Source organism: Lissotriton helveticus, chromosome 3_1 (assembly GCF_964261635.1).
Source record: "Lissotriton helveticus chromosome 3_1, aLisHel1.1, whole genome shotgun sequence".
NCBI lineage: Eukaryota > Metazoa > Chordata > Amphibia > Caudata > Salamandridae > Lissotriton > Lissotriton helveticus.
The window spans coordinates 1,106,339,799-1,106,357,350 of NC_136061.1; the positions used below are offsets into that span (position 1 = coordinate 1,106,339,799).

At 44.2% G+C, this 17,552-nt stretch overlaps 1 protein-coding gene across 1 annotated transcript in view; it reads left to right on the top strand.

Moving 5' to 3' along the window:
- CCDC148 (coiled-coil domain containing 148) overlaps window positions 1-17,552 on the top strand; it is a 1,212,845-nt gene that overhangs the window by 488,834 nt on the left and 706,459 nt on the right. The window contains exons 5-6 of the mRNA XM_078681707.1: window positions 5,087-5,169; window positions 5,467-5,630. Of these exons, the coding sequence (XP_078537833.1) occupies window positions 5,087-5,169; window positions 5,467-5,630 (247 nt within the window). The remainder of the gene's footprint in view (window positions 1-5,086; window positions 5,170-5,466; window positions 5,631-17,552) is intronic.

A 17,552-nucleotide genomic window follows, 5' to 3' on the forward strand; every position in this document is an offset into this window, starting at 1 on the left:
CCAAGTGTTGCCAGTCACACACTTCTTTCCTGTTCCAGTGCGTGTCCTCCATTGCTTCTCTCCAGACTAGTTAGTCTGGGTGGAGATCTAGGGATCTCGGCTAGTACAGTGACAGTGAGAGGGCCTGTGAAGGCTGTTGGACAGCTATTGTGGCAATTATTCCATCTGAGACTAGGTCTCCACTTACTGCCTGTCCCAGTCCCCAAAAGTGTGGAGAGGAGTTGAGGACTTAGCGACTGTGCAAGAAGACATAGCTCTCCAGGCGCTGGAAACACTGCAGCTGTGGAGGGCAGTGCTTGTGCAAGTACAGACTGTGGATGTTTTAAAATGGTGATTGGCACTTACTAATAGAACCCCTGAGTTCCATGTAATGTTGGAAATGCTATAGAGGTGGTTGATGTGGGTAAGTGCCATTTAGTCAGTGACAGCTCATTCAGCCTTATTCCATACTTCTGTTCCATACCTCTGCCCTCTAAACCTTACTTCACACTGTGCATTCCAGGAACCTCCACATATTCACTCAAAACTTCACCTCACTTAACACGCCAACACACTAGTCATTCTTGTACACCCCACATTCAAATAGATTGCACACCCCCAAACTTCACATTTTACCATAAGATTTACTCTATCACGCCTGACACATCTTTGCACTCAACACCTCTCCACACCTGAGCTACATTCCTGATTATGCAGCCTCCTGACCTCCCTCTCCATAATCTATTTTCCTCTGACTCCTAAATTAATATTCTCGACTATGCTCTACATTCTGCTGCTTCTACTACCCTGGATGTACACTCCACATTCTTAACACCACAAACAATATGTAAACTACTGGTGTGATAATTGGTGCTGTATATATAAAAGCTTATTATTTTTACTGTTCAAATTGTATTACTTTATAGTTATATACCACAAAACACAAACTTCATTATTTCTATGTGCTTTTTTGTAGTAATGGGTAAGTAAGGCCATTACTTTTGTCATAGTGCCCATATTTTCCCAATCTGATTCTGCTGGCTTACCACTGCTAAACAGTTGCACTGTGCATTGGTTTCACCTGGTTGGCTTACTTAACTTTCCTGTAAGGCTCATAGTACACGGCACAACAATGTGCTGATTGTATAGCTGTTAAATATCATACATGGACTGCAGTGTGTATTTATATCCCCCACATATAGCACAAACATATCTTGCTTCAAGGAACATCCTTGTGCTCTGGCTGGGCTGCAGTTTAAAAGCACTACAGTTATACATGGCACGGAAATGTGCCTTTGCCTAAAAACTATTTGTATATACTATCTAAATCCCTGTAAAGTGTGGCTTTTAAACCCACGGGGCAGGGTGCTTAATATATACAAATGTGGCATGCTACACGTTGGAAATTGTGTGCCTTGTCAGTGAACAATTGCCCCAACACGGTATTCACTGTAAGTAAAGCTGCATGATCCTTGCACAGGCTAATCTATGAAAAAAACATAATTTCATATTGCCGCCTTTGAAATACTAGAGTGAAGATTAAAAGTTATTTTTCACTTGTTTTAAAAAAGTTAATTCAATTGTGAACATATATTTTAGAAACTTTAGTTGAAAAGTAATTTCAGGAAAGTGTACTTTGTGCAACCTGAAAGCAAATAAGTTTAGAATAGGTTTGCATTTCACCTCTTCTTTGATGGCTCAGTACAGATTATTGGCTAGCTTGCTAATGACTGCTCCTGGTAGACAATGGGTTTCCCTCGGGTAGGTGGAAGGCAGGGGTGTTGTCACATAGCTATCTGGGGTGGGGTAGGATCAACTTGCAGAACAAAGGGTACCTTTCACAGTTCTTCCTTTGCCTTGGAGATGCAAAATGGGCTGTCAGAAATTGCTATAATTTGTTTACTGGGGCACCATAGACTTTCGGGCTCCATTCACAACAAGAGGTAAAGCCAGTTTGGTCCTTACCGATAGGAGGACACCTCATCTCCACAGGGGAGTGACAAGGGAAAGGGACTAGAGTTCCTCCAGCTGTTTTATGGGTGCTTCAAAGTTTGCAGTACACCAAAAGAGCAAGCACTGAAAAAGTAGATGTGCAGTTTGCAAGAAAAATAGTCTGGAATAGGTGTAGAGAATTCCCTAATTAGCGGCCAGATCTGCAGGATAAAACTGAGAACTCCCCACCACCTCCTCAGAACACTTTGAAAACATCCTAAAGAAAGGAAATTCTGCCTGATTACTGGATGAAGAAAACTCAAGAAATTCTGATTCCTACTACAGGAGTGACCAGGCGGAACTTGACCAGCAGTTGATGAAAAGAGGGGCTTAGTAATTTTTTCCACCTGCAGAGGACCAGGACTAGGAGATGTAGATTCCTCAGTCAGCAAAAACTGGCCTGCTAGCTGCATTTTGCCATGTGAAAAGAAGCTCAGAGGGATCTTGCAGTAAAGGTATCCGAGCTTATAGCTGGCTACAGCTTCTAGCCTCGGCCCTATGGTGGATTTTGAGAACCAAAAAAAGTGACTAACTATAATGACAAAAAACCTTGCAGTTGGGTGATGTGAGAACTGTATCCTGGGAAGTGATGCCACTTTGGCGGAATGGAATCTCACTTTTTCTGCATGGAGCTTTTCTGCCAAATCTAATAGCTTCACAATAAGCTCAATAATGCCATATCTGACTTCGAGAAACCCTAATCGCCTTGAACTTTGCCCGGACCCTTGCTCGAAGAGTTTGAGCTTCAAAAATTAGGTTCTATGTAAAGGTAAACATTCTGAGCAGTGTGATCTGCTTAGTTTACCCTACCCCTGCTGATTGAGGTCAGCCTGAACTCACACATAGGTCCAACAGTTAACCGCAAACGGATATTTTTCATTGCTACGTTGTGCTATATTTTCGCTATTTGCCTTAAAACTTTCAAAATGTATATCTCTTGCTGCCCTTATCCAATTTTGAAAAGTCTTTTAGTTTATTCAATCAGTCTTCTATAATGATTTGAGATTTCTACTTTATTGTTTTATTGACTTAAAAGTGTTGGTATCGCTTGTACCTTACAAGCATTTTTATGCGGGCAATTGCCTACAACTTGTGCCACAGTATAGGATAAGCAAAGTTTCTCTAAAACTGTATTGAGGCCTAACCAGGGCATCTTTATTATATTAGTAAGTTTACCCCCTTCTCCAAATAATAACACACTTTCTAAACATGAGTGTTAATTTTAAAATTCTGTTGTCCTCATTGTGTGTGTGTGTGTGCGTGATGCTGAATTTGTCCTACTTAGATGTGAACCTGAAATCTGCTTATTACTTACAGAACTCTTCGACTAGCCCATTAACCTTTAGAGTAATTGCCTTCTAGAGTTGAAGAAGGTGCTGCATCTGGATAAAATGTGGTTAAATCATGAGCACCAGTCTCTTCAGCCTCATTAGCCCCACTCACTCCCTTGTTCTTCACCATTAATTCCCAGCTTGCGACTTTACCCCTGGCAGAATACCCAATATTGCGATTTGTTACTGCAGAATAAATAATATATCATATAATATTCACTTATTTTATATGGCACTTATATGGCACTTTATATGGTACTTGTGTTGTTTGTAAGTACTGTGAATAACAGCTATCACCCTATTTAGTGGTGCTTAATTTGCCGACTTTGAAAGGTTGAAAGTCTTATTCGGTTTTGCCAGGATTCAAATGCATGACCTGCGGATCACTATTGGAAGTATTTAACTCACTGAGCCATCCTCTCAGCTTTAAATTACATATTCCTGGAAAAAAAGTATTTGTACAAGTTGCCTGGGCAACTTCGTAGAACGTTTGAAGAGGCATTCACTAGCACAGACACATATAGTCATTGGGCATGGCCTTTGCCTTTAGAAAACCACACCTCCTTGCAATCCATTTGGCTTGAAAAAAAGACTTCTAAGCAACACCCTCAAACTTCCAGAAGAGCAATGCTTCGGTGAAAACCATCCAAAAAGACTCCCTCAAGTTGCTGTGTGATTATTACAACACTCCCATCAGCGGGGCCTTGAAAGTAGCTTTTCCAATTTTGAGAATCAGCATTATTCTTTTCCGTTGAATGTCTCTCTAAGTCACTCCATTCACTCATTAGACACAGGCTTGACTCTTAGTTTCTGCTCTGCCTTTCATTTTGCTTTTCAGACTTGAAAACAGAGAGGCTGTTATCTTACTAAACAATTGGCTTAAATTTTTTGTCACAGGTGTCACACCCTAAAGTTTGAACACTGAATTATTTAAACTTAGCATAAAATATTATGCCTTTAAAATGTTTACATGGTGAATGTCTTGGCTCCCCCATTCCAGAAAGTTAGATGGACCTCTGCCGAGGAGATTTGCAGAGCCCTTCAACATAAGGTTCTCCGGTGACAGAGTTGTGTGCAGTTGCGGCTACTACCTCTCACCCGCAGTTGGGCGGGTGGGGAGGAAGGGGTGGGGGGTTTCGGGTAAAAAAAATAAAATCACTTACCTCACGGCCAGCCAGCTGGCTGGCCGCTGCCTCCCTTCCTTCTAGGGAGAAACAGGAAGTGCCAGGGCTCCCATGCTCTCCGCAGCCAATCAAAACACTGCTAAGCAGCGTTGTGATTGGTCTGAGCGCCGTGACACAGCGCTCAGCCAGAGGCTGGAGGGGTGGGCATGTTGTACACTCAAGCTGTAATGCAACCTGCATGTAGCACACTGAAAAGTGCGCATGACTGTTTTGGGTGGCCCGAGAGGGCTGGCCAAACAGGCATTGCGCACTTAGGAGGGTTGTACCCACCTCCCCTGCTCTGCAGCCCTACCCCGCCCCACCATGCAAGCTTCAGCAGCAGGAGGTCAAAATAATAACATTAGATATTATCATTTTATTTTTTCCTTTTTTTTGCTGCATCAAGGCAGTGAGGCAGCGCTCCTCCGCCTTAGCGGAGGAGCCGCCACTGGCTGTGTGGAATTTCCTTCACGAATAAAGCAACCATTAAACATTGTAGCTCTATTGGTAAGACTTACATGCATGTGCATCTTGTGCTTCTGTGAATTAACTGCGTCATAAAAACGTTTTTTGCAAACGTTTAAATGCTTTCACTGAAAATGCTCTTATTTTCTCTTTCAGACTTAAAGCAGAATCCGAATTACAAGCCTTTCTAGATGAAGAAATATTCGATTGCAAATTCCTCCTGGACATGGGACACTTTGGTAAGCATTCACTCATCTGATGTCTAACCTTGATCGTTGTTACAATGTATAAATCCGAAAAGGCACAGAATGGCAATTGTGTTCTTGTATCAGTGGGATAGTGTAAAATGACGCCCACCTGCCCATGCAAAGTGTAGTGAGTGTCCCCTAAGAAATGCACAGATCTTAGGCTGAACGGGACCCCTGGAGGGTGGGACCCCTCTGCGCGCAAGAGCTGCATGGTCCTGTGTTAACCCACAGTCTTGTGTACCTGTTGTTAGTTTTCGTAGTAGCATTTTGTACTTTTTCCGGCACTAGATCGACAGTTAGCAGAAGACCGAGAAACGCACAAGACCGGATCCGTAGATCCCATCTGGCAGCTGAGGGAGGATTTGAAGCACCGGATGTTACAACAGCGGTACCATTCCTCTCAAGTGTCGCAGGTGGAGGAGCAGTTCAGTCCAGACCATGCCCTCGAGCAGGTTGGGAACTCCATTTTACTTTTAAGAACTGTTATGGAAAAATTTGAAGGAAGGAAACGTGGATTTCACTTTTGAAAACACCTTTTTTTTTGCAGAGTTTTATATAGCGCGAACTAGAACCGAACCGAATCAGTTATCAGAGCCTTTACATAGCACCAGTTACGTTACATGAGGACACACTTTCATTTTTTTTAGGCACGGGGAGATTAAGTGATTTGCCCAGAATCACAGGGGTTTTTTGGCGTCGTTACCGAGACTCGAACCCAGATCCCCAGGTCCGAGGTCGAGCGCCTTCCACTTTCTTGGACAATGCATATTAAGAGCCCTTTTCATTTGTACAAAGAAGCAATGATAGGTGTGCATAATGTAGTTCTATTTAGTATTGACAAGATTGCTCACCAAATATCTCCATTGTGTATTTTCCATTTTTGATTACTGACACTGTTAGAAATTGACAGGATCCAAGACTCCAGGTTTTCACTAGCACTGGCTGCCATTTTATTCGCCTAAAGCAGGGTTCCACATTTTATAAAACGAAGGAAAGGATTAGAGTGGATTTCTGTCTCACATTTTAGTTGATTTCATGGTTACAGTGATAAAATGGATCACAACTGAAATTGGAGAGCAACACATAGACTACATATTTACTTATTTAGTGCACCTGAAAGTAAATTGTTGTTGTGTGGGGTGAAGATGGGAGTGGGAAGGACTAAGGGAAGCGTCCAGGGCTTTTCCTAATGAACTTCAATCGAAGTGATGACTTCATCAATAAAAAATGCAACTGCACTCAAAAGAAGGGCAATGGCCTCTATAGCGCACCCTCAAAACAGACCATAAGAAACTCAGTTCCTATGATTTTTTCTTTACTTGATGCCCATGTCCACCACTAATAGCATCATTAATAGTGTACACACCCAAGTCTCCTTGTGTAAGAATTACTAGCCCTGCTCATAATGCACTTCATAAATCCGTCTCGCAGCTAGGTAAGGGTGCCAAGCACTGCCAAACCCAGCGTTCATAACACATGATGATGGGCTCAAGAAAGCCAAAGCCTTTTCCAATGGTTGCACGCCTAGTACTATTCAACAAGTCTCTCTACTTGAAATCCGGGGTTTTGGTGGTAAGCAAACACACAAAATATTGCTGCGTTTTTACTGCTTTTGTTCACTCTGGAGCCAAAATAGTACAAGTATAGCCCCTATCTGTTCAGATTTTTGTAATACCCTACCAACAAGCTGCCACCTTGTTACAGCTTGTTAACAGGGTATGCTCAGACGTGAGTCCCTTGCTCACTTTGCCACTGGATTCAAGTAAGCCTGTCTGAAGACGGCTGAAATGCCAGAAATCGGTCCTAGGAAGCTTGTTTCCGGTCCCGGGAAGACACGGCTTGGCAGTTCGGGCTGGACTGTTCCCATGAGGCACAGGGTCAGACTGATTTGCATATGGCCATGTCTGAACTGGGGTGGCAGAGTGGGCTAAAGAACGGTGATGGATTAAACCCAGATCTTTTGACGGGGTGTGAGTGTTTGATTGGTTTAGATGCTCCGTCCATCACCACCCCCCTTTGTTACATTAGCAGTCTTGCATTGAGCTTCATGTATAAGAACTTTTAAAAACTCTGTATCAGGCTTCTGCTGATGTGGATTCAGATACTTCAGTGTAGGCTTTTATCCTAGTTACCCTTGAAGCACTATACCAGCGAGGCACCTTTGGCGCTTCCATGGTCTTTGTACACAGCTGTGGCCAAGACAAGATATTTCTACAATCCTGGCATCCCCACGTTTTTTGTGGACTACTTTAATTAAATCATTTTTCATTGGGTCCTTTAACAGGTGGCTTTTGTGTTTCAGTGCCCGTGGCCTTCACATCGGCTCCTTCCCCATTACCTCTAAACTTAAAACAACTCAGGGGCTGGCCTCTGTGTTGGCTTCTCTGATTTCACGGCATGGTAGTCAAAAGGTAGGTTTCCTTCCGAGACACCCTACTCAAGTGAACATAATTAGACAGAGCCCCCCCCTCCTCTAACCTGCTTCTATTACCATAGAGTTTTATTTGAGGTTGTACGGTATCTAAAATTTTCCAAGTTTACTTGGGATAAGGTTTAGTTTAGAAGCACATTTCCATATTTCAGAATTAAGAGACCACAGTAATTAGGTGGCAGTAAAGGGCCAAATGATGTGGAAAGGAGATGCACTTTATATACCTCATTAAACAATGACAGATACTTTCTAAAATGTTATTCACTTTCAAAAATTGCTTTTGACTTGCTTGGAGCACCATTTAATTACATCTCTCCGTCTGACGCCCTGAGTAAAATAGTTTATGTAAAAGATACAATGTTGGGAGAGAGGGGTGCTGCACAGAAAACTGACCACTTGCTGTGTGAAAAAGGCAGCTTTATTGAAACAGGTGCACTTCACAAAAATGTCCTGACCAACTGCCTTACAAAACAAAAATCTAACTACACTTCAAGTGAACTAAATCCTATCCCCACTGCTACAATACCCCCCAACATACCCACCCCGCAGCTAACTCATTGAAAATATAATGCATTTCAACATTTCCAGCTTTCTATTCCTCCTACATCCCATGACTGTATGTATGAGCCTGTAAGTAACTAAACTCCTGGCAAACCTCTCAGTCCTCCGCCACCAAGAAAAGGGGGTTGGGAACCTGTCTCCTATTCTGCAGCCCCCCCCCCCTTAAGTGTGTTACTAACGTGAGCCCTTAACACCTAATATGCATGGTTCTGGCCAACACTTCTGTAGGCTCCAACATATACAGATCCATGCCTGTCAGAGACAGATGCACCCTGTCTCCCCTGAAAAACTCGATGGCTTCAAATGTTATGTCCGAATGGCAAATCCACCCAAAACCAATCCGGTTACAAAAGTGTGACATCTTCCTATTCAGTTTCCTCCTTGCCCTGTCTATTGTCACAGGCTTGCTCACCCCTCTCCAAGTCCTGCGTGGCAAAAACACTGTCCACAGAACAAAACAAAACAACCAGCCCAATTATCCTTAATCAGCAACAGGTCCCTTTTCATGTTTCTCATCAGCACTACCACTTTCTCTTTGACAAATTCATTTTCCCCTAGGTGAAGAATCAACAAGTCTGGACATCTCCCACCTTCCATCATACCATTTAATGTCAGCAATAAATGTGTCCAGGACATGCCACCTTTCCCCTTCCAAGTAATAGAAAACAAACGAATATTGAAGCCTAAGTTCGACCCCAAACCCATCTTTTGAGCCTTTATAGCTGCCCCTTTCATAAAGGAGTAGCCCACCACCCAGATAACCACCTCCTCTGCTGCTGCTTCCTCCACCGAACCTAGAAAGAATAAAGATGCAGTAATAAGAAATTCACAATGACAAACCCCCTGCGTATACCTTGCCCCCATTGCCTCTAGCACTCAGATGACCAGCGGCCAACTGCATGATATCTTCTTGTGCCCAGCCTCTGGTCCCTGCTTTAGACGCTGCCCCAATGAAAAAAGAATGTGTGCCATAATCTGCTGCATGCACTCCCAGCCGCACCAAAGCCTTCCTCATCATTGCTAACAGCTGGTACGCCGTCGCTTTATCCCCGGTCATATGGCAAAAAACAAAACCCGAGTCCTCCAAATGACAACTCGCCCAGCGCTCACCCCACACCACGGGGCGGGGCCCTGGTGAACCTACTGCATGCAATATGACACTCTCCACCCCTGGTTTTGAGAGACAAAGCCATATCTCCAAACCTCATGCCCTCCTGGAAATGTCTTCTGACCTGAGATCACCCACACCCCTACTTCCCAGCAATGCATACACCCTGAAAGCCCAAAAAAACATCCACACCATTAGTGTGGAGAACAAGCAAGTCTCCAATGTGCTTTTGCACACTCCTGGCAGCTGGTGCAAAACTTTACAAAGTAAATTCCAAGATACCGCCCTGCAAGACTGTCCCATTTGGCCCCACTCCCGCCCCCAGCCCTCCAGCATCCTGCTGCCTAGTTCACCTGCCATTGGAGGGTATCCCCACAACAGCTCCACAACAAACTTTCCCATATAGACAATTCCAACTAATTTTCTTACAATGGTAACCCGAGATAAGCCCCTGTCTTTTAGGTCCAAGATATAATGAATCACATCTTCCGCTCGCAACCAGACTTCCTCCCATCGCTCTGCCCATAATGCTATGACTCCCTTCCATGCCTGTACACATGTTATCCTTGTTGATTCCGCGAGGGATCTTTCCACCAGTTGTACCATCCGGCGTTGCCTGCAGACCACAACTTCTCTGGCATGGATGTCAGGTCTCTGTCTGCGTCCTAGGCCAATGCACGGAATCTCCCCCACTGTGAAGGAGACAAATCATCCGCAATGTCATTGTCCACGCTGGGCCTGTGCTGTGACCTGAAAGAAATGTCATAGCACAAGCAACCCAACACAAACACCCGCAGCATCTTCAGTATCTGTGCGCCTCTGGCGGACTGTCATTTCACTACTGCCACCACTGGCATATTGTCCACTCAAAAAAGCTCCTTCCTGTGTGCTAACTTTGTGCCCCACAGTGTAACTGCTACCACTAAAAGAAGAAATTCCAAGAAGGCTATGCTCTTGTCCCCGTTGCTCCATGGCTCAGGCCAGGGCTCTGTACGCCCTCTTCCTTGCTAATACAGTCCAAAACCTAGACACCCAGCTGCATCGGAGAAAGTCTGGACATCCCAGTCAAAATCCTCCTGCCTCACTAAAGGAATAACATTGAACGGCTGCAAAAAGAAACACCACATTCTAAGATCCATCTTGACCCCTGTTGAAAGCCTGACATGGTGGTGAGGCAGTGAAAAGCCAGATAGTTCTCGCCCCAACTTCCTGCATATAGTCTTTCCTGCGCCTACTACCCTGCATGTACAGTATACAGGGACAGTTGTAGGGCAGTGCGATCGGTGCCATCGCACCGGGGGCTGACTTGGGGTGGGAGCGTCATTTTTGCAAGTATATTATCATTTTAGAAGCACCTGCTGCTGCTTTCCGGGCCTCCACCAATTTCCAGGAATCAATTAAAATGTCAAGATAACTGTGCTGATGAATTGTCTTCCTGGGAAGAGACCAGAGGTTTGTTTAGTGAAAGTTTTGACTAATCCTAAGGTAGTGCAGAGGGTTAAAATGACTGCTGCTAAGAAAGTGTACTATGCAGATAACAAAGTGCATATAACATAAATAGGTCAGAAGGTTCCTGCTTCTGTAAAAGAGCTCCTTTTGTAACTTGTCTTTTATAAGTCAAAATCCTAATATAGAACATTGAGCTATTAACTGTCATCAAAGAACTGCATGCAAACTGCAAGGTATGTGTTAGAGCTATCTTCTTTTGCCGTCTTTCATCATCCTAATCGTGTGAAAAGGGTTCATTTGGGTAGAAAACAATTCTTATTAGTAAAGCGAACCACTAACAATGATTTTACGTTTTAAATTCTGAATTTCTGATTTTCTATAATAAGGACTCAAACTATATTGCCTACCAGTATCGAAGACATGTTACTCATACACTACACCTTGTAGTCCTGTCTGATGTAACATTTCCTATACACTGATTTACACATGCATGATTGATTGCCTCTTTGTAATGTGTGTGTGATGTAAAGTGCTCTGACACCTTACACAAGTATGAGTGGCACTATAAAAGTAAATGAATCTGAGAGACAGTGGTTATGGAGACTTGAGGGACACTGTGAAAGGACGCTAGTAAGGGAATCCGTGGCAGAGGTGATCATTGGGGGCCCGCTAATAGACATTGTCGCACAGGGCGCCACCAGTGTTAAAACCGGCCCTGACAGTATAGGTGACCCAACAGCACCTGTATCTCCCTCATTTTCATCTTTTCGTTTGCTAGAATACCAGTCAATAGCGATAGCATCTTTTCCTGCGGCGACCTCCCCTCCATTGCTTTAGAATCAATCTCAATTCCCAGGAGCAATAACTCTAGTTGCGGACCCACTGTTTTTCAGGCACCACGGCACCCCTAGGTCACCCACGAGCTTTTGGAAACTTACCAGGATAGCCTGGCAGTCCGCCAAACTGGGTGCCCCCACGAAAAAGAAATCATCCAAGTAGGGGGTTACCAGCTGATGGCCCATCCGCCATGTAAACATTCAATGCAAAAACAAGCTGAAGCATTCAAACTGGGTGCATGGTTTGGAGCCTTCAATTGGTAACACTTTGGCCACATACCATTTTTTTGTTGTTTGTTTTTATGGAGTTTTATATAGCGCAAACTTGATCCGAAGGTATCGGGTATCAGAGTGCTTTACATAGCACCAGTTGCGTTACATGAGGGCACATAATTTTTGTTAGGCACGGGGAGATTAAGTGATTTGCCCAGAATCACAGGGTTTTCAGCGTCATTGCCGAGACTCAAACCCGGTTCCCCAGATTCAAGGTCAACCACCCTAGCCATTAGGCCAACTCCTCTTCCCAGTTGCCTTCAAAGTGTATGCCCAAGAGCTGAAAATCCTCAGGATGCACTGAAAACGGCCAAAAAGCTGACTTCACATCACGCTTTTCCATCAATGCCCCCACACCCACCATCACCACCAGTGACATGGCCACATCTACAGAGGAGTAGGACACTGATGCTACTTCCTCTGCAATGAAATTGTTCACTGACCTTACCTTTGTCCAGGGCAGATGCTGTATGAAATGGAATTGGCCCTGCTACTTCTTGGGAACCACTCCAATTGGCGAAAGGATCAGGTTATCCATTGGCCAATCATGAAAGGGTTCCCCCATCCTTCCCTCAGAGACCTCCTTCTCCAATGTTTCCTTCACTACCTGTCTATGCTCTTTGGCTGAGTGCAAGTTATATGCTCACTGCTGCAATACTCCAAACTGTTGAGGTTAACCGGAGTACAAGCCTTTTGCACCAGAACCCCGGGGGGCCCCCTCCTGCCTCAGGAACCTGAAAAATTGCTGCTGATGCCCCCCTTGGGCTCCCCCATACTGATGCCACATCCCTGCTCCTTGACCCTGGTAACCACTACCTGCTCCAAAACAGTTAACAAGGGGGTGCCGTCCCCCGCATTTTGAGCACTCATGACGAAATTTGCAGTAATCCCGAGTGCACATACCCTTATTGAAATACCAGCAATTGCTCCCTGACCCTGGCTGTGTCTTTGCTGCCACCCCACCACCTCTCAGGTGGGACGGCCCTGAAAGGGGCAATATACAGTCAGCAGGCCACTTGCTGTAAAAATAGTCTTACCCCGCTTAGCGGCCCCCATGGTGTGCTGCCATAAATTTGAATCCCATTCCCCCCGCTTAGCCTCCACATTCCAGGCCAAGCTTGCCTTGAATTCTTCATCGTATTCGGCTCAGGCATGACTCCCCCACCTCCTTCCCACCAGGTGATTTGAGCCTTCTGGATTACATCCATCTACTTAAACATGGTCACGCAACACGCCGGATATTTTTCGCAGTATACGCTGGCGTAAATTAAAAATGCTGATTTCCAATTCTCTATTGTGAGGGGTACCTTTGGTCACTTTGTCAACTCATATTCTTCCTCTTCTGAACCCTCCTAGGAGTGAACATATCTCAGTAGCTTCTTTAGAATCTCCACATATTCCCCCTTCCAAATACGCTCTTTCCTAGCTAACATGAGATGATCCCGCAATGGTTTAGTAACACCCATATAGGGTAACCTCTTTATTTTGAGTTCTTTTCTTTCTGGCACCCTTAGTATCCCCTGTCTCTTCTGTCCCCTGCTACCTAGCCTTGTGACAGTACCTGCCTTCGTCTTACCAACAAAGTTTTTTTTACCCTGGGCACTGTCCAGCTGATCGGTGCCCACCCCCACATCCATCACATACTTCCCTTTACGCAAACACTCCCCCTCCCCTCCCGCCATGCCACTCGCATTCACGCCTGTGGAAACCATCCCCTTTCCCCTTGTTTTGTCTTTAGCCTTAACTGGCGCCAAGTTCGGTGTTCGTGCTGTTGCAGTTCACCTCGCCAAGGGCCTTTCCGGCTCTGCCAACCTAGCCGGCCAATCAGTGGTAACCTGTAACAAACGACGTTTCAATAGTTGATCCCCGCCAACCCACTCTGGCCTCTCATTCCACACGTTACCTTCTTCCAGGCTATTCTCCTCATAGTCCAATTCTGTTTTGGGCCCTCCTTATTGCCCCAACTGGAGCCCGCACTCTTATCATGCTTGGGTACCAACTTAGAAGTCACCACCGTAGTCCGCCCATGGGGGCTGAATTAACCTGTCCCTGAGGCTTCGCCAATGCTACTTACCTGCCCGTCGCCAAACGTGCACCCCAGTCTGTCTAAGATCTACCAGCTGGTGAGGCCAACAAGGTCTGCTGGACCTCCCCTCCAATGGTTTGCCACATAGGAATACCCTGGGAATCTCAGGTGAATTGCGATGGGCCCTGCCCTCTCTTCTCCTCGATGTTGATGAGCGGCCCTCAACTCTACTGAGTCCGTAAATCTGCACCGCTCCTGCACCTGTAAATAAGATACAGACTAGATGTCACTCGGAGAACTTGATTGATTCACGGAGTACCGACAAACTTGAAGAGTCGGATTGATTCCCTCACTCGACGGGTCGCGTTTAAACCGACTCCGCCTGCCGGCTTGAATTTGGTTCAGTGACCAGGTGCTCTACTCTTCGTCTTTTGCACTCAGCCCTCTACAACTGCGCCATAAATATGTGAGTTGTCTCCAATCTCGAGTGTTCACCGTGAGGCAGACATCACGTTTCCAGTCTATCTCTGCGCAATTTTGCAGGTTTGACTGTGAACCACGATATACCCACACTACGGCTACTTCTGTGCCCCCCACAGAATCATTGCCCCCAGTCCCTGTCCTGAAGAGAACCTACAAACATCTAGGTTCGAAACGCGTCGACACTACCACCCTGTGGTAATATTAAAGGGTGTCGCTAGGATGTAAATTAGCTCTCTACTCTGGACCCTAGCATTGCAACCCGACTGAAATATTACACCACAGGCTTTTGTAGACAGGCAGGCCCACTTTTTGATCTCACTCCCGCCTGTCTCATGTTTTTTTTAGTTCCAAGGACTGGATTTCTTCCTTTGTTTATGCACTAATTTTGCACTGTATATAATTGCAATTCAATTGGATCATTATATATTCTATTGTTTTTTGGTGTGTTAATATTTGCTCGGCTTGATTCGTTGTTGCAAATGTGATACAGTTGTAAATTTGTAAATGTGTATGTTTGTAGATACTGTATATATGAACCTCTTGATCTGACAGTATTTCTGTTTGCGCCTGTTCCTTAAAAAAGTTTTGGAAATTTTGTGAAAAAGAAAATAAATTTGTTTGGGATACAAACCCAGTGGTCACACGGTACATATTGACTGTGTGATTTGAGAATTGTTTTGTGAATTATCCTGTCCAGCTACCCTGTTCTGTTTTTCCCTATTGTTGAGATCCGGGCTGGTCAGATGTAGGATCCAATACCTTCACTGTTTCACAGCCTGTAAATAAGATGACAGGAGTGGTGTGCTGGTACCCTGCACCTGCCCTGACATCTCCTTCACACCCCCTGTTCTGCATCGCTTCCTGGAGGCCCCTTTTCTTCCCCATAACATCTGCACCTGTGCCTTCCCCTGTGCCCCCTACCTGTGGCCGCTGCATATGACCCTCAACGAAATCCTCATCCTCCAATAACTTCTCGTCCCAGTTGTCATCCTCCTCGCTCCATTCCAACTGTTGAGGTCACACTCACCTGTAAGTCAGGAGCCGCAGAAACGGAGATAGCCTTACCTCTCACTTCCAGACTAACCTTCCACACCGAATAAGTAGCATGGGAGATTTGTCTCAAGGGGAAAAGAGGAAAGAATATTTGGTAAAGGCTAGGCGTCCAGAATACAACGTGGCCTACTCTTAAGGACTGGTTCTTATCTGGAAATCCCTCTGTCAGTGATTGGCCATCTCGGAATCATCACCTAAAACAATCACAAGGACACCAGGTAATTAATAAGCGGCCCCAGCCCCAGAGAAGACCTTCCCACAAAACACCACTCAAGGAATCATAAACAGGCACTCACCAAGTCAAAGCAAGCATCTATTCCCCAGATCCTCCAGAAAAGGAGCTAAAAGATGAACCATAGGCATTCCTATTGGGTTTTTATAGAAATCAACTTCACAAAATAACCAGAACAAAACTCAGTCTTGTTTTGCTTTCCACAATCGTAATAAAAGAACAAATGATTCAATGCACAGTCTCGAAAATATCCAGGAGAACAGCACAGGGGCAAATGTAGCCAAGGGAAAATTCAGACATTCCACAAACAAGAGATAAAAATAGCAGAACCTACAGAAGCTAAACCTACATACCTATAGAACAGTGCACTGACCAAACAATAAAGGAAATGGTTCATATGGCCATTGCTGGCTAAATCCTGCCAGTAGGTATCAAGGAGTTAATTCAAACCAAAATACGAGGAAGGAACTTCTTCTGTTTCAGATGTGGGCTTCCTGAGGGGGAGAAAACAGTCTTAAAGGGCCCAAAAAAATGAAGAGCAACATTGGTGCCAGTAGCACGAGTCAGGGAACATCAGGGAACATAGCAGGAACGCCACGCTGGGGAAACATAAGGAAATGCAATAATTCAAGGTTTGCCTTGCAAAGATCCTTTTCCCGATTGGAGGAACAAAAAGCCAAGCACAGTGGCAATGGGAGACGTGCATTAAATAGACTTTACCCAGTACCACGTGATCCTGACAAGGTAGTAATGCCGGGATTTAGCACAAACCAGAAACAAACAACAGAAAGGTAAGGAAAATAAATCGGATTTCCTATTTTCAATTTCTATTTTTGGTAAATTCTGGTGGGGTTTTTTCAGTGTTTTCTGGTGATTTCAATACCTTAAACATTGTGAGCATAAAATGAGAAATATTTTCATTTTATTTCCAGCACATAACAAAACAGTGCACCAGAATGGACTACAAAGTCAATAACATTCTTCATTAACTCAGAAAATTGTAAAGATGCTTTCAGCATACTATCTAGCAAGTGGCAAGGAACTCTTATAAGGAAGTACTTCAGCTCAGTTATCGATTTTGACAGATCATCACTCAATGTTTTTACATACAAAGCTGAAATATTGCAAATACAAACAATATCACTCCAATCTTTGTTGGGCTTGGTAAGAACTTTTTGCTGTAGTATTCCAAGTGACACTGTGATCCATATTTTCCAAAGTGTTTTCACCATTTCCCAGATGCTTAGTTACAGCACTTTTTTCACATATACCTGCCACTACACCTTACATTGACTGTTTAAAGCCTGGGCTTTTTGGCAATTCACCTACTATCAATACTGACTTGCTAGAAAAAGGGGGCTGTGTATCAAAGGGTTTCACCCATTCTCTGTCTGTGGGTAAATGTGATGATTCATATTAGGAAAGATTCTTATGAAAACAGTCATTTTATCAGTGAAAGATTCAAACATAGCTAAAATCTCAAATATCATTTTGATATTTCCTGATTTTCTACAGTTGATAAAATAATTAAATAGACCTAAAACATGCTTCTAAACCCTGCATCTGTAGACCAAAGACCACACAACTGAAAAAAAGCAAAAGAATGGAGAAACAATATGTTAGTGACATCCCTAAACAACAATACTCAAGCAGAATAATGGTAGCTTCGTTTTTCTTGCTGCTACCCTGTATACCAAAGTTACATTATGTTGACCCCTTCAGGAAGAAATAAAAATGACTCCTTCACTCTCCTTTTAGTTTATTTGAATGGCATTTAGTTTGTGGTTCTGCAGGTGTTTTTTTCAGTGTTTATATGTTTACACTGGTGAGGGCTATTTCCCTTTCAGTGGGGTTTTATCAGTTATTATAGATTTAAACCTAAAACAGGATAGCCTAAAAATAAAGCACTCATTCAAGTTTCA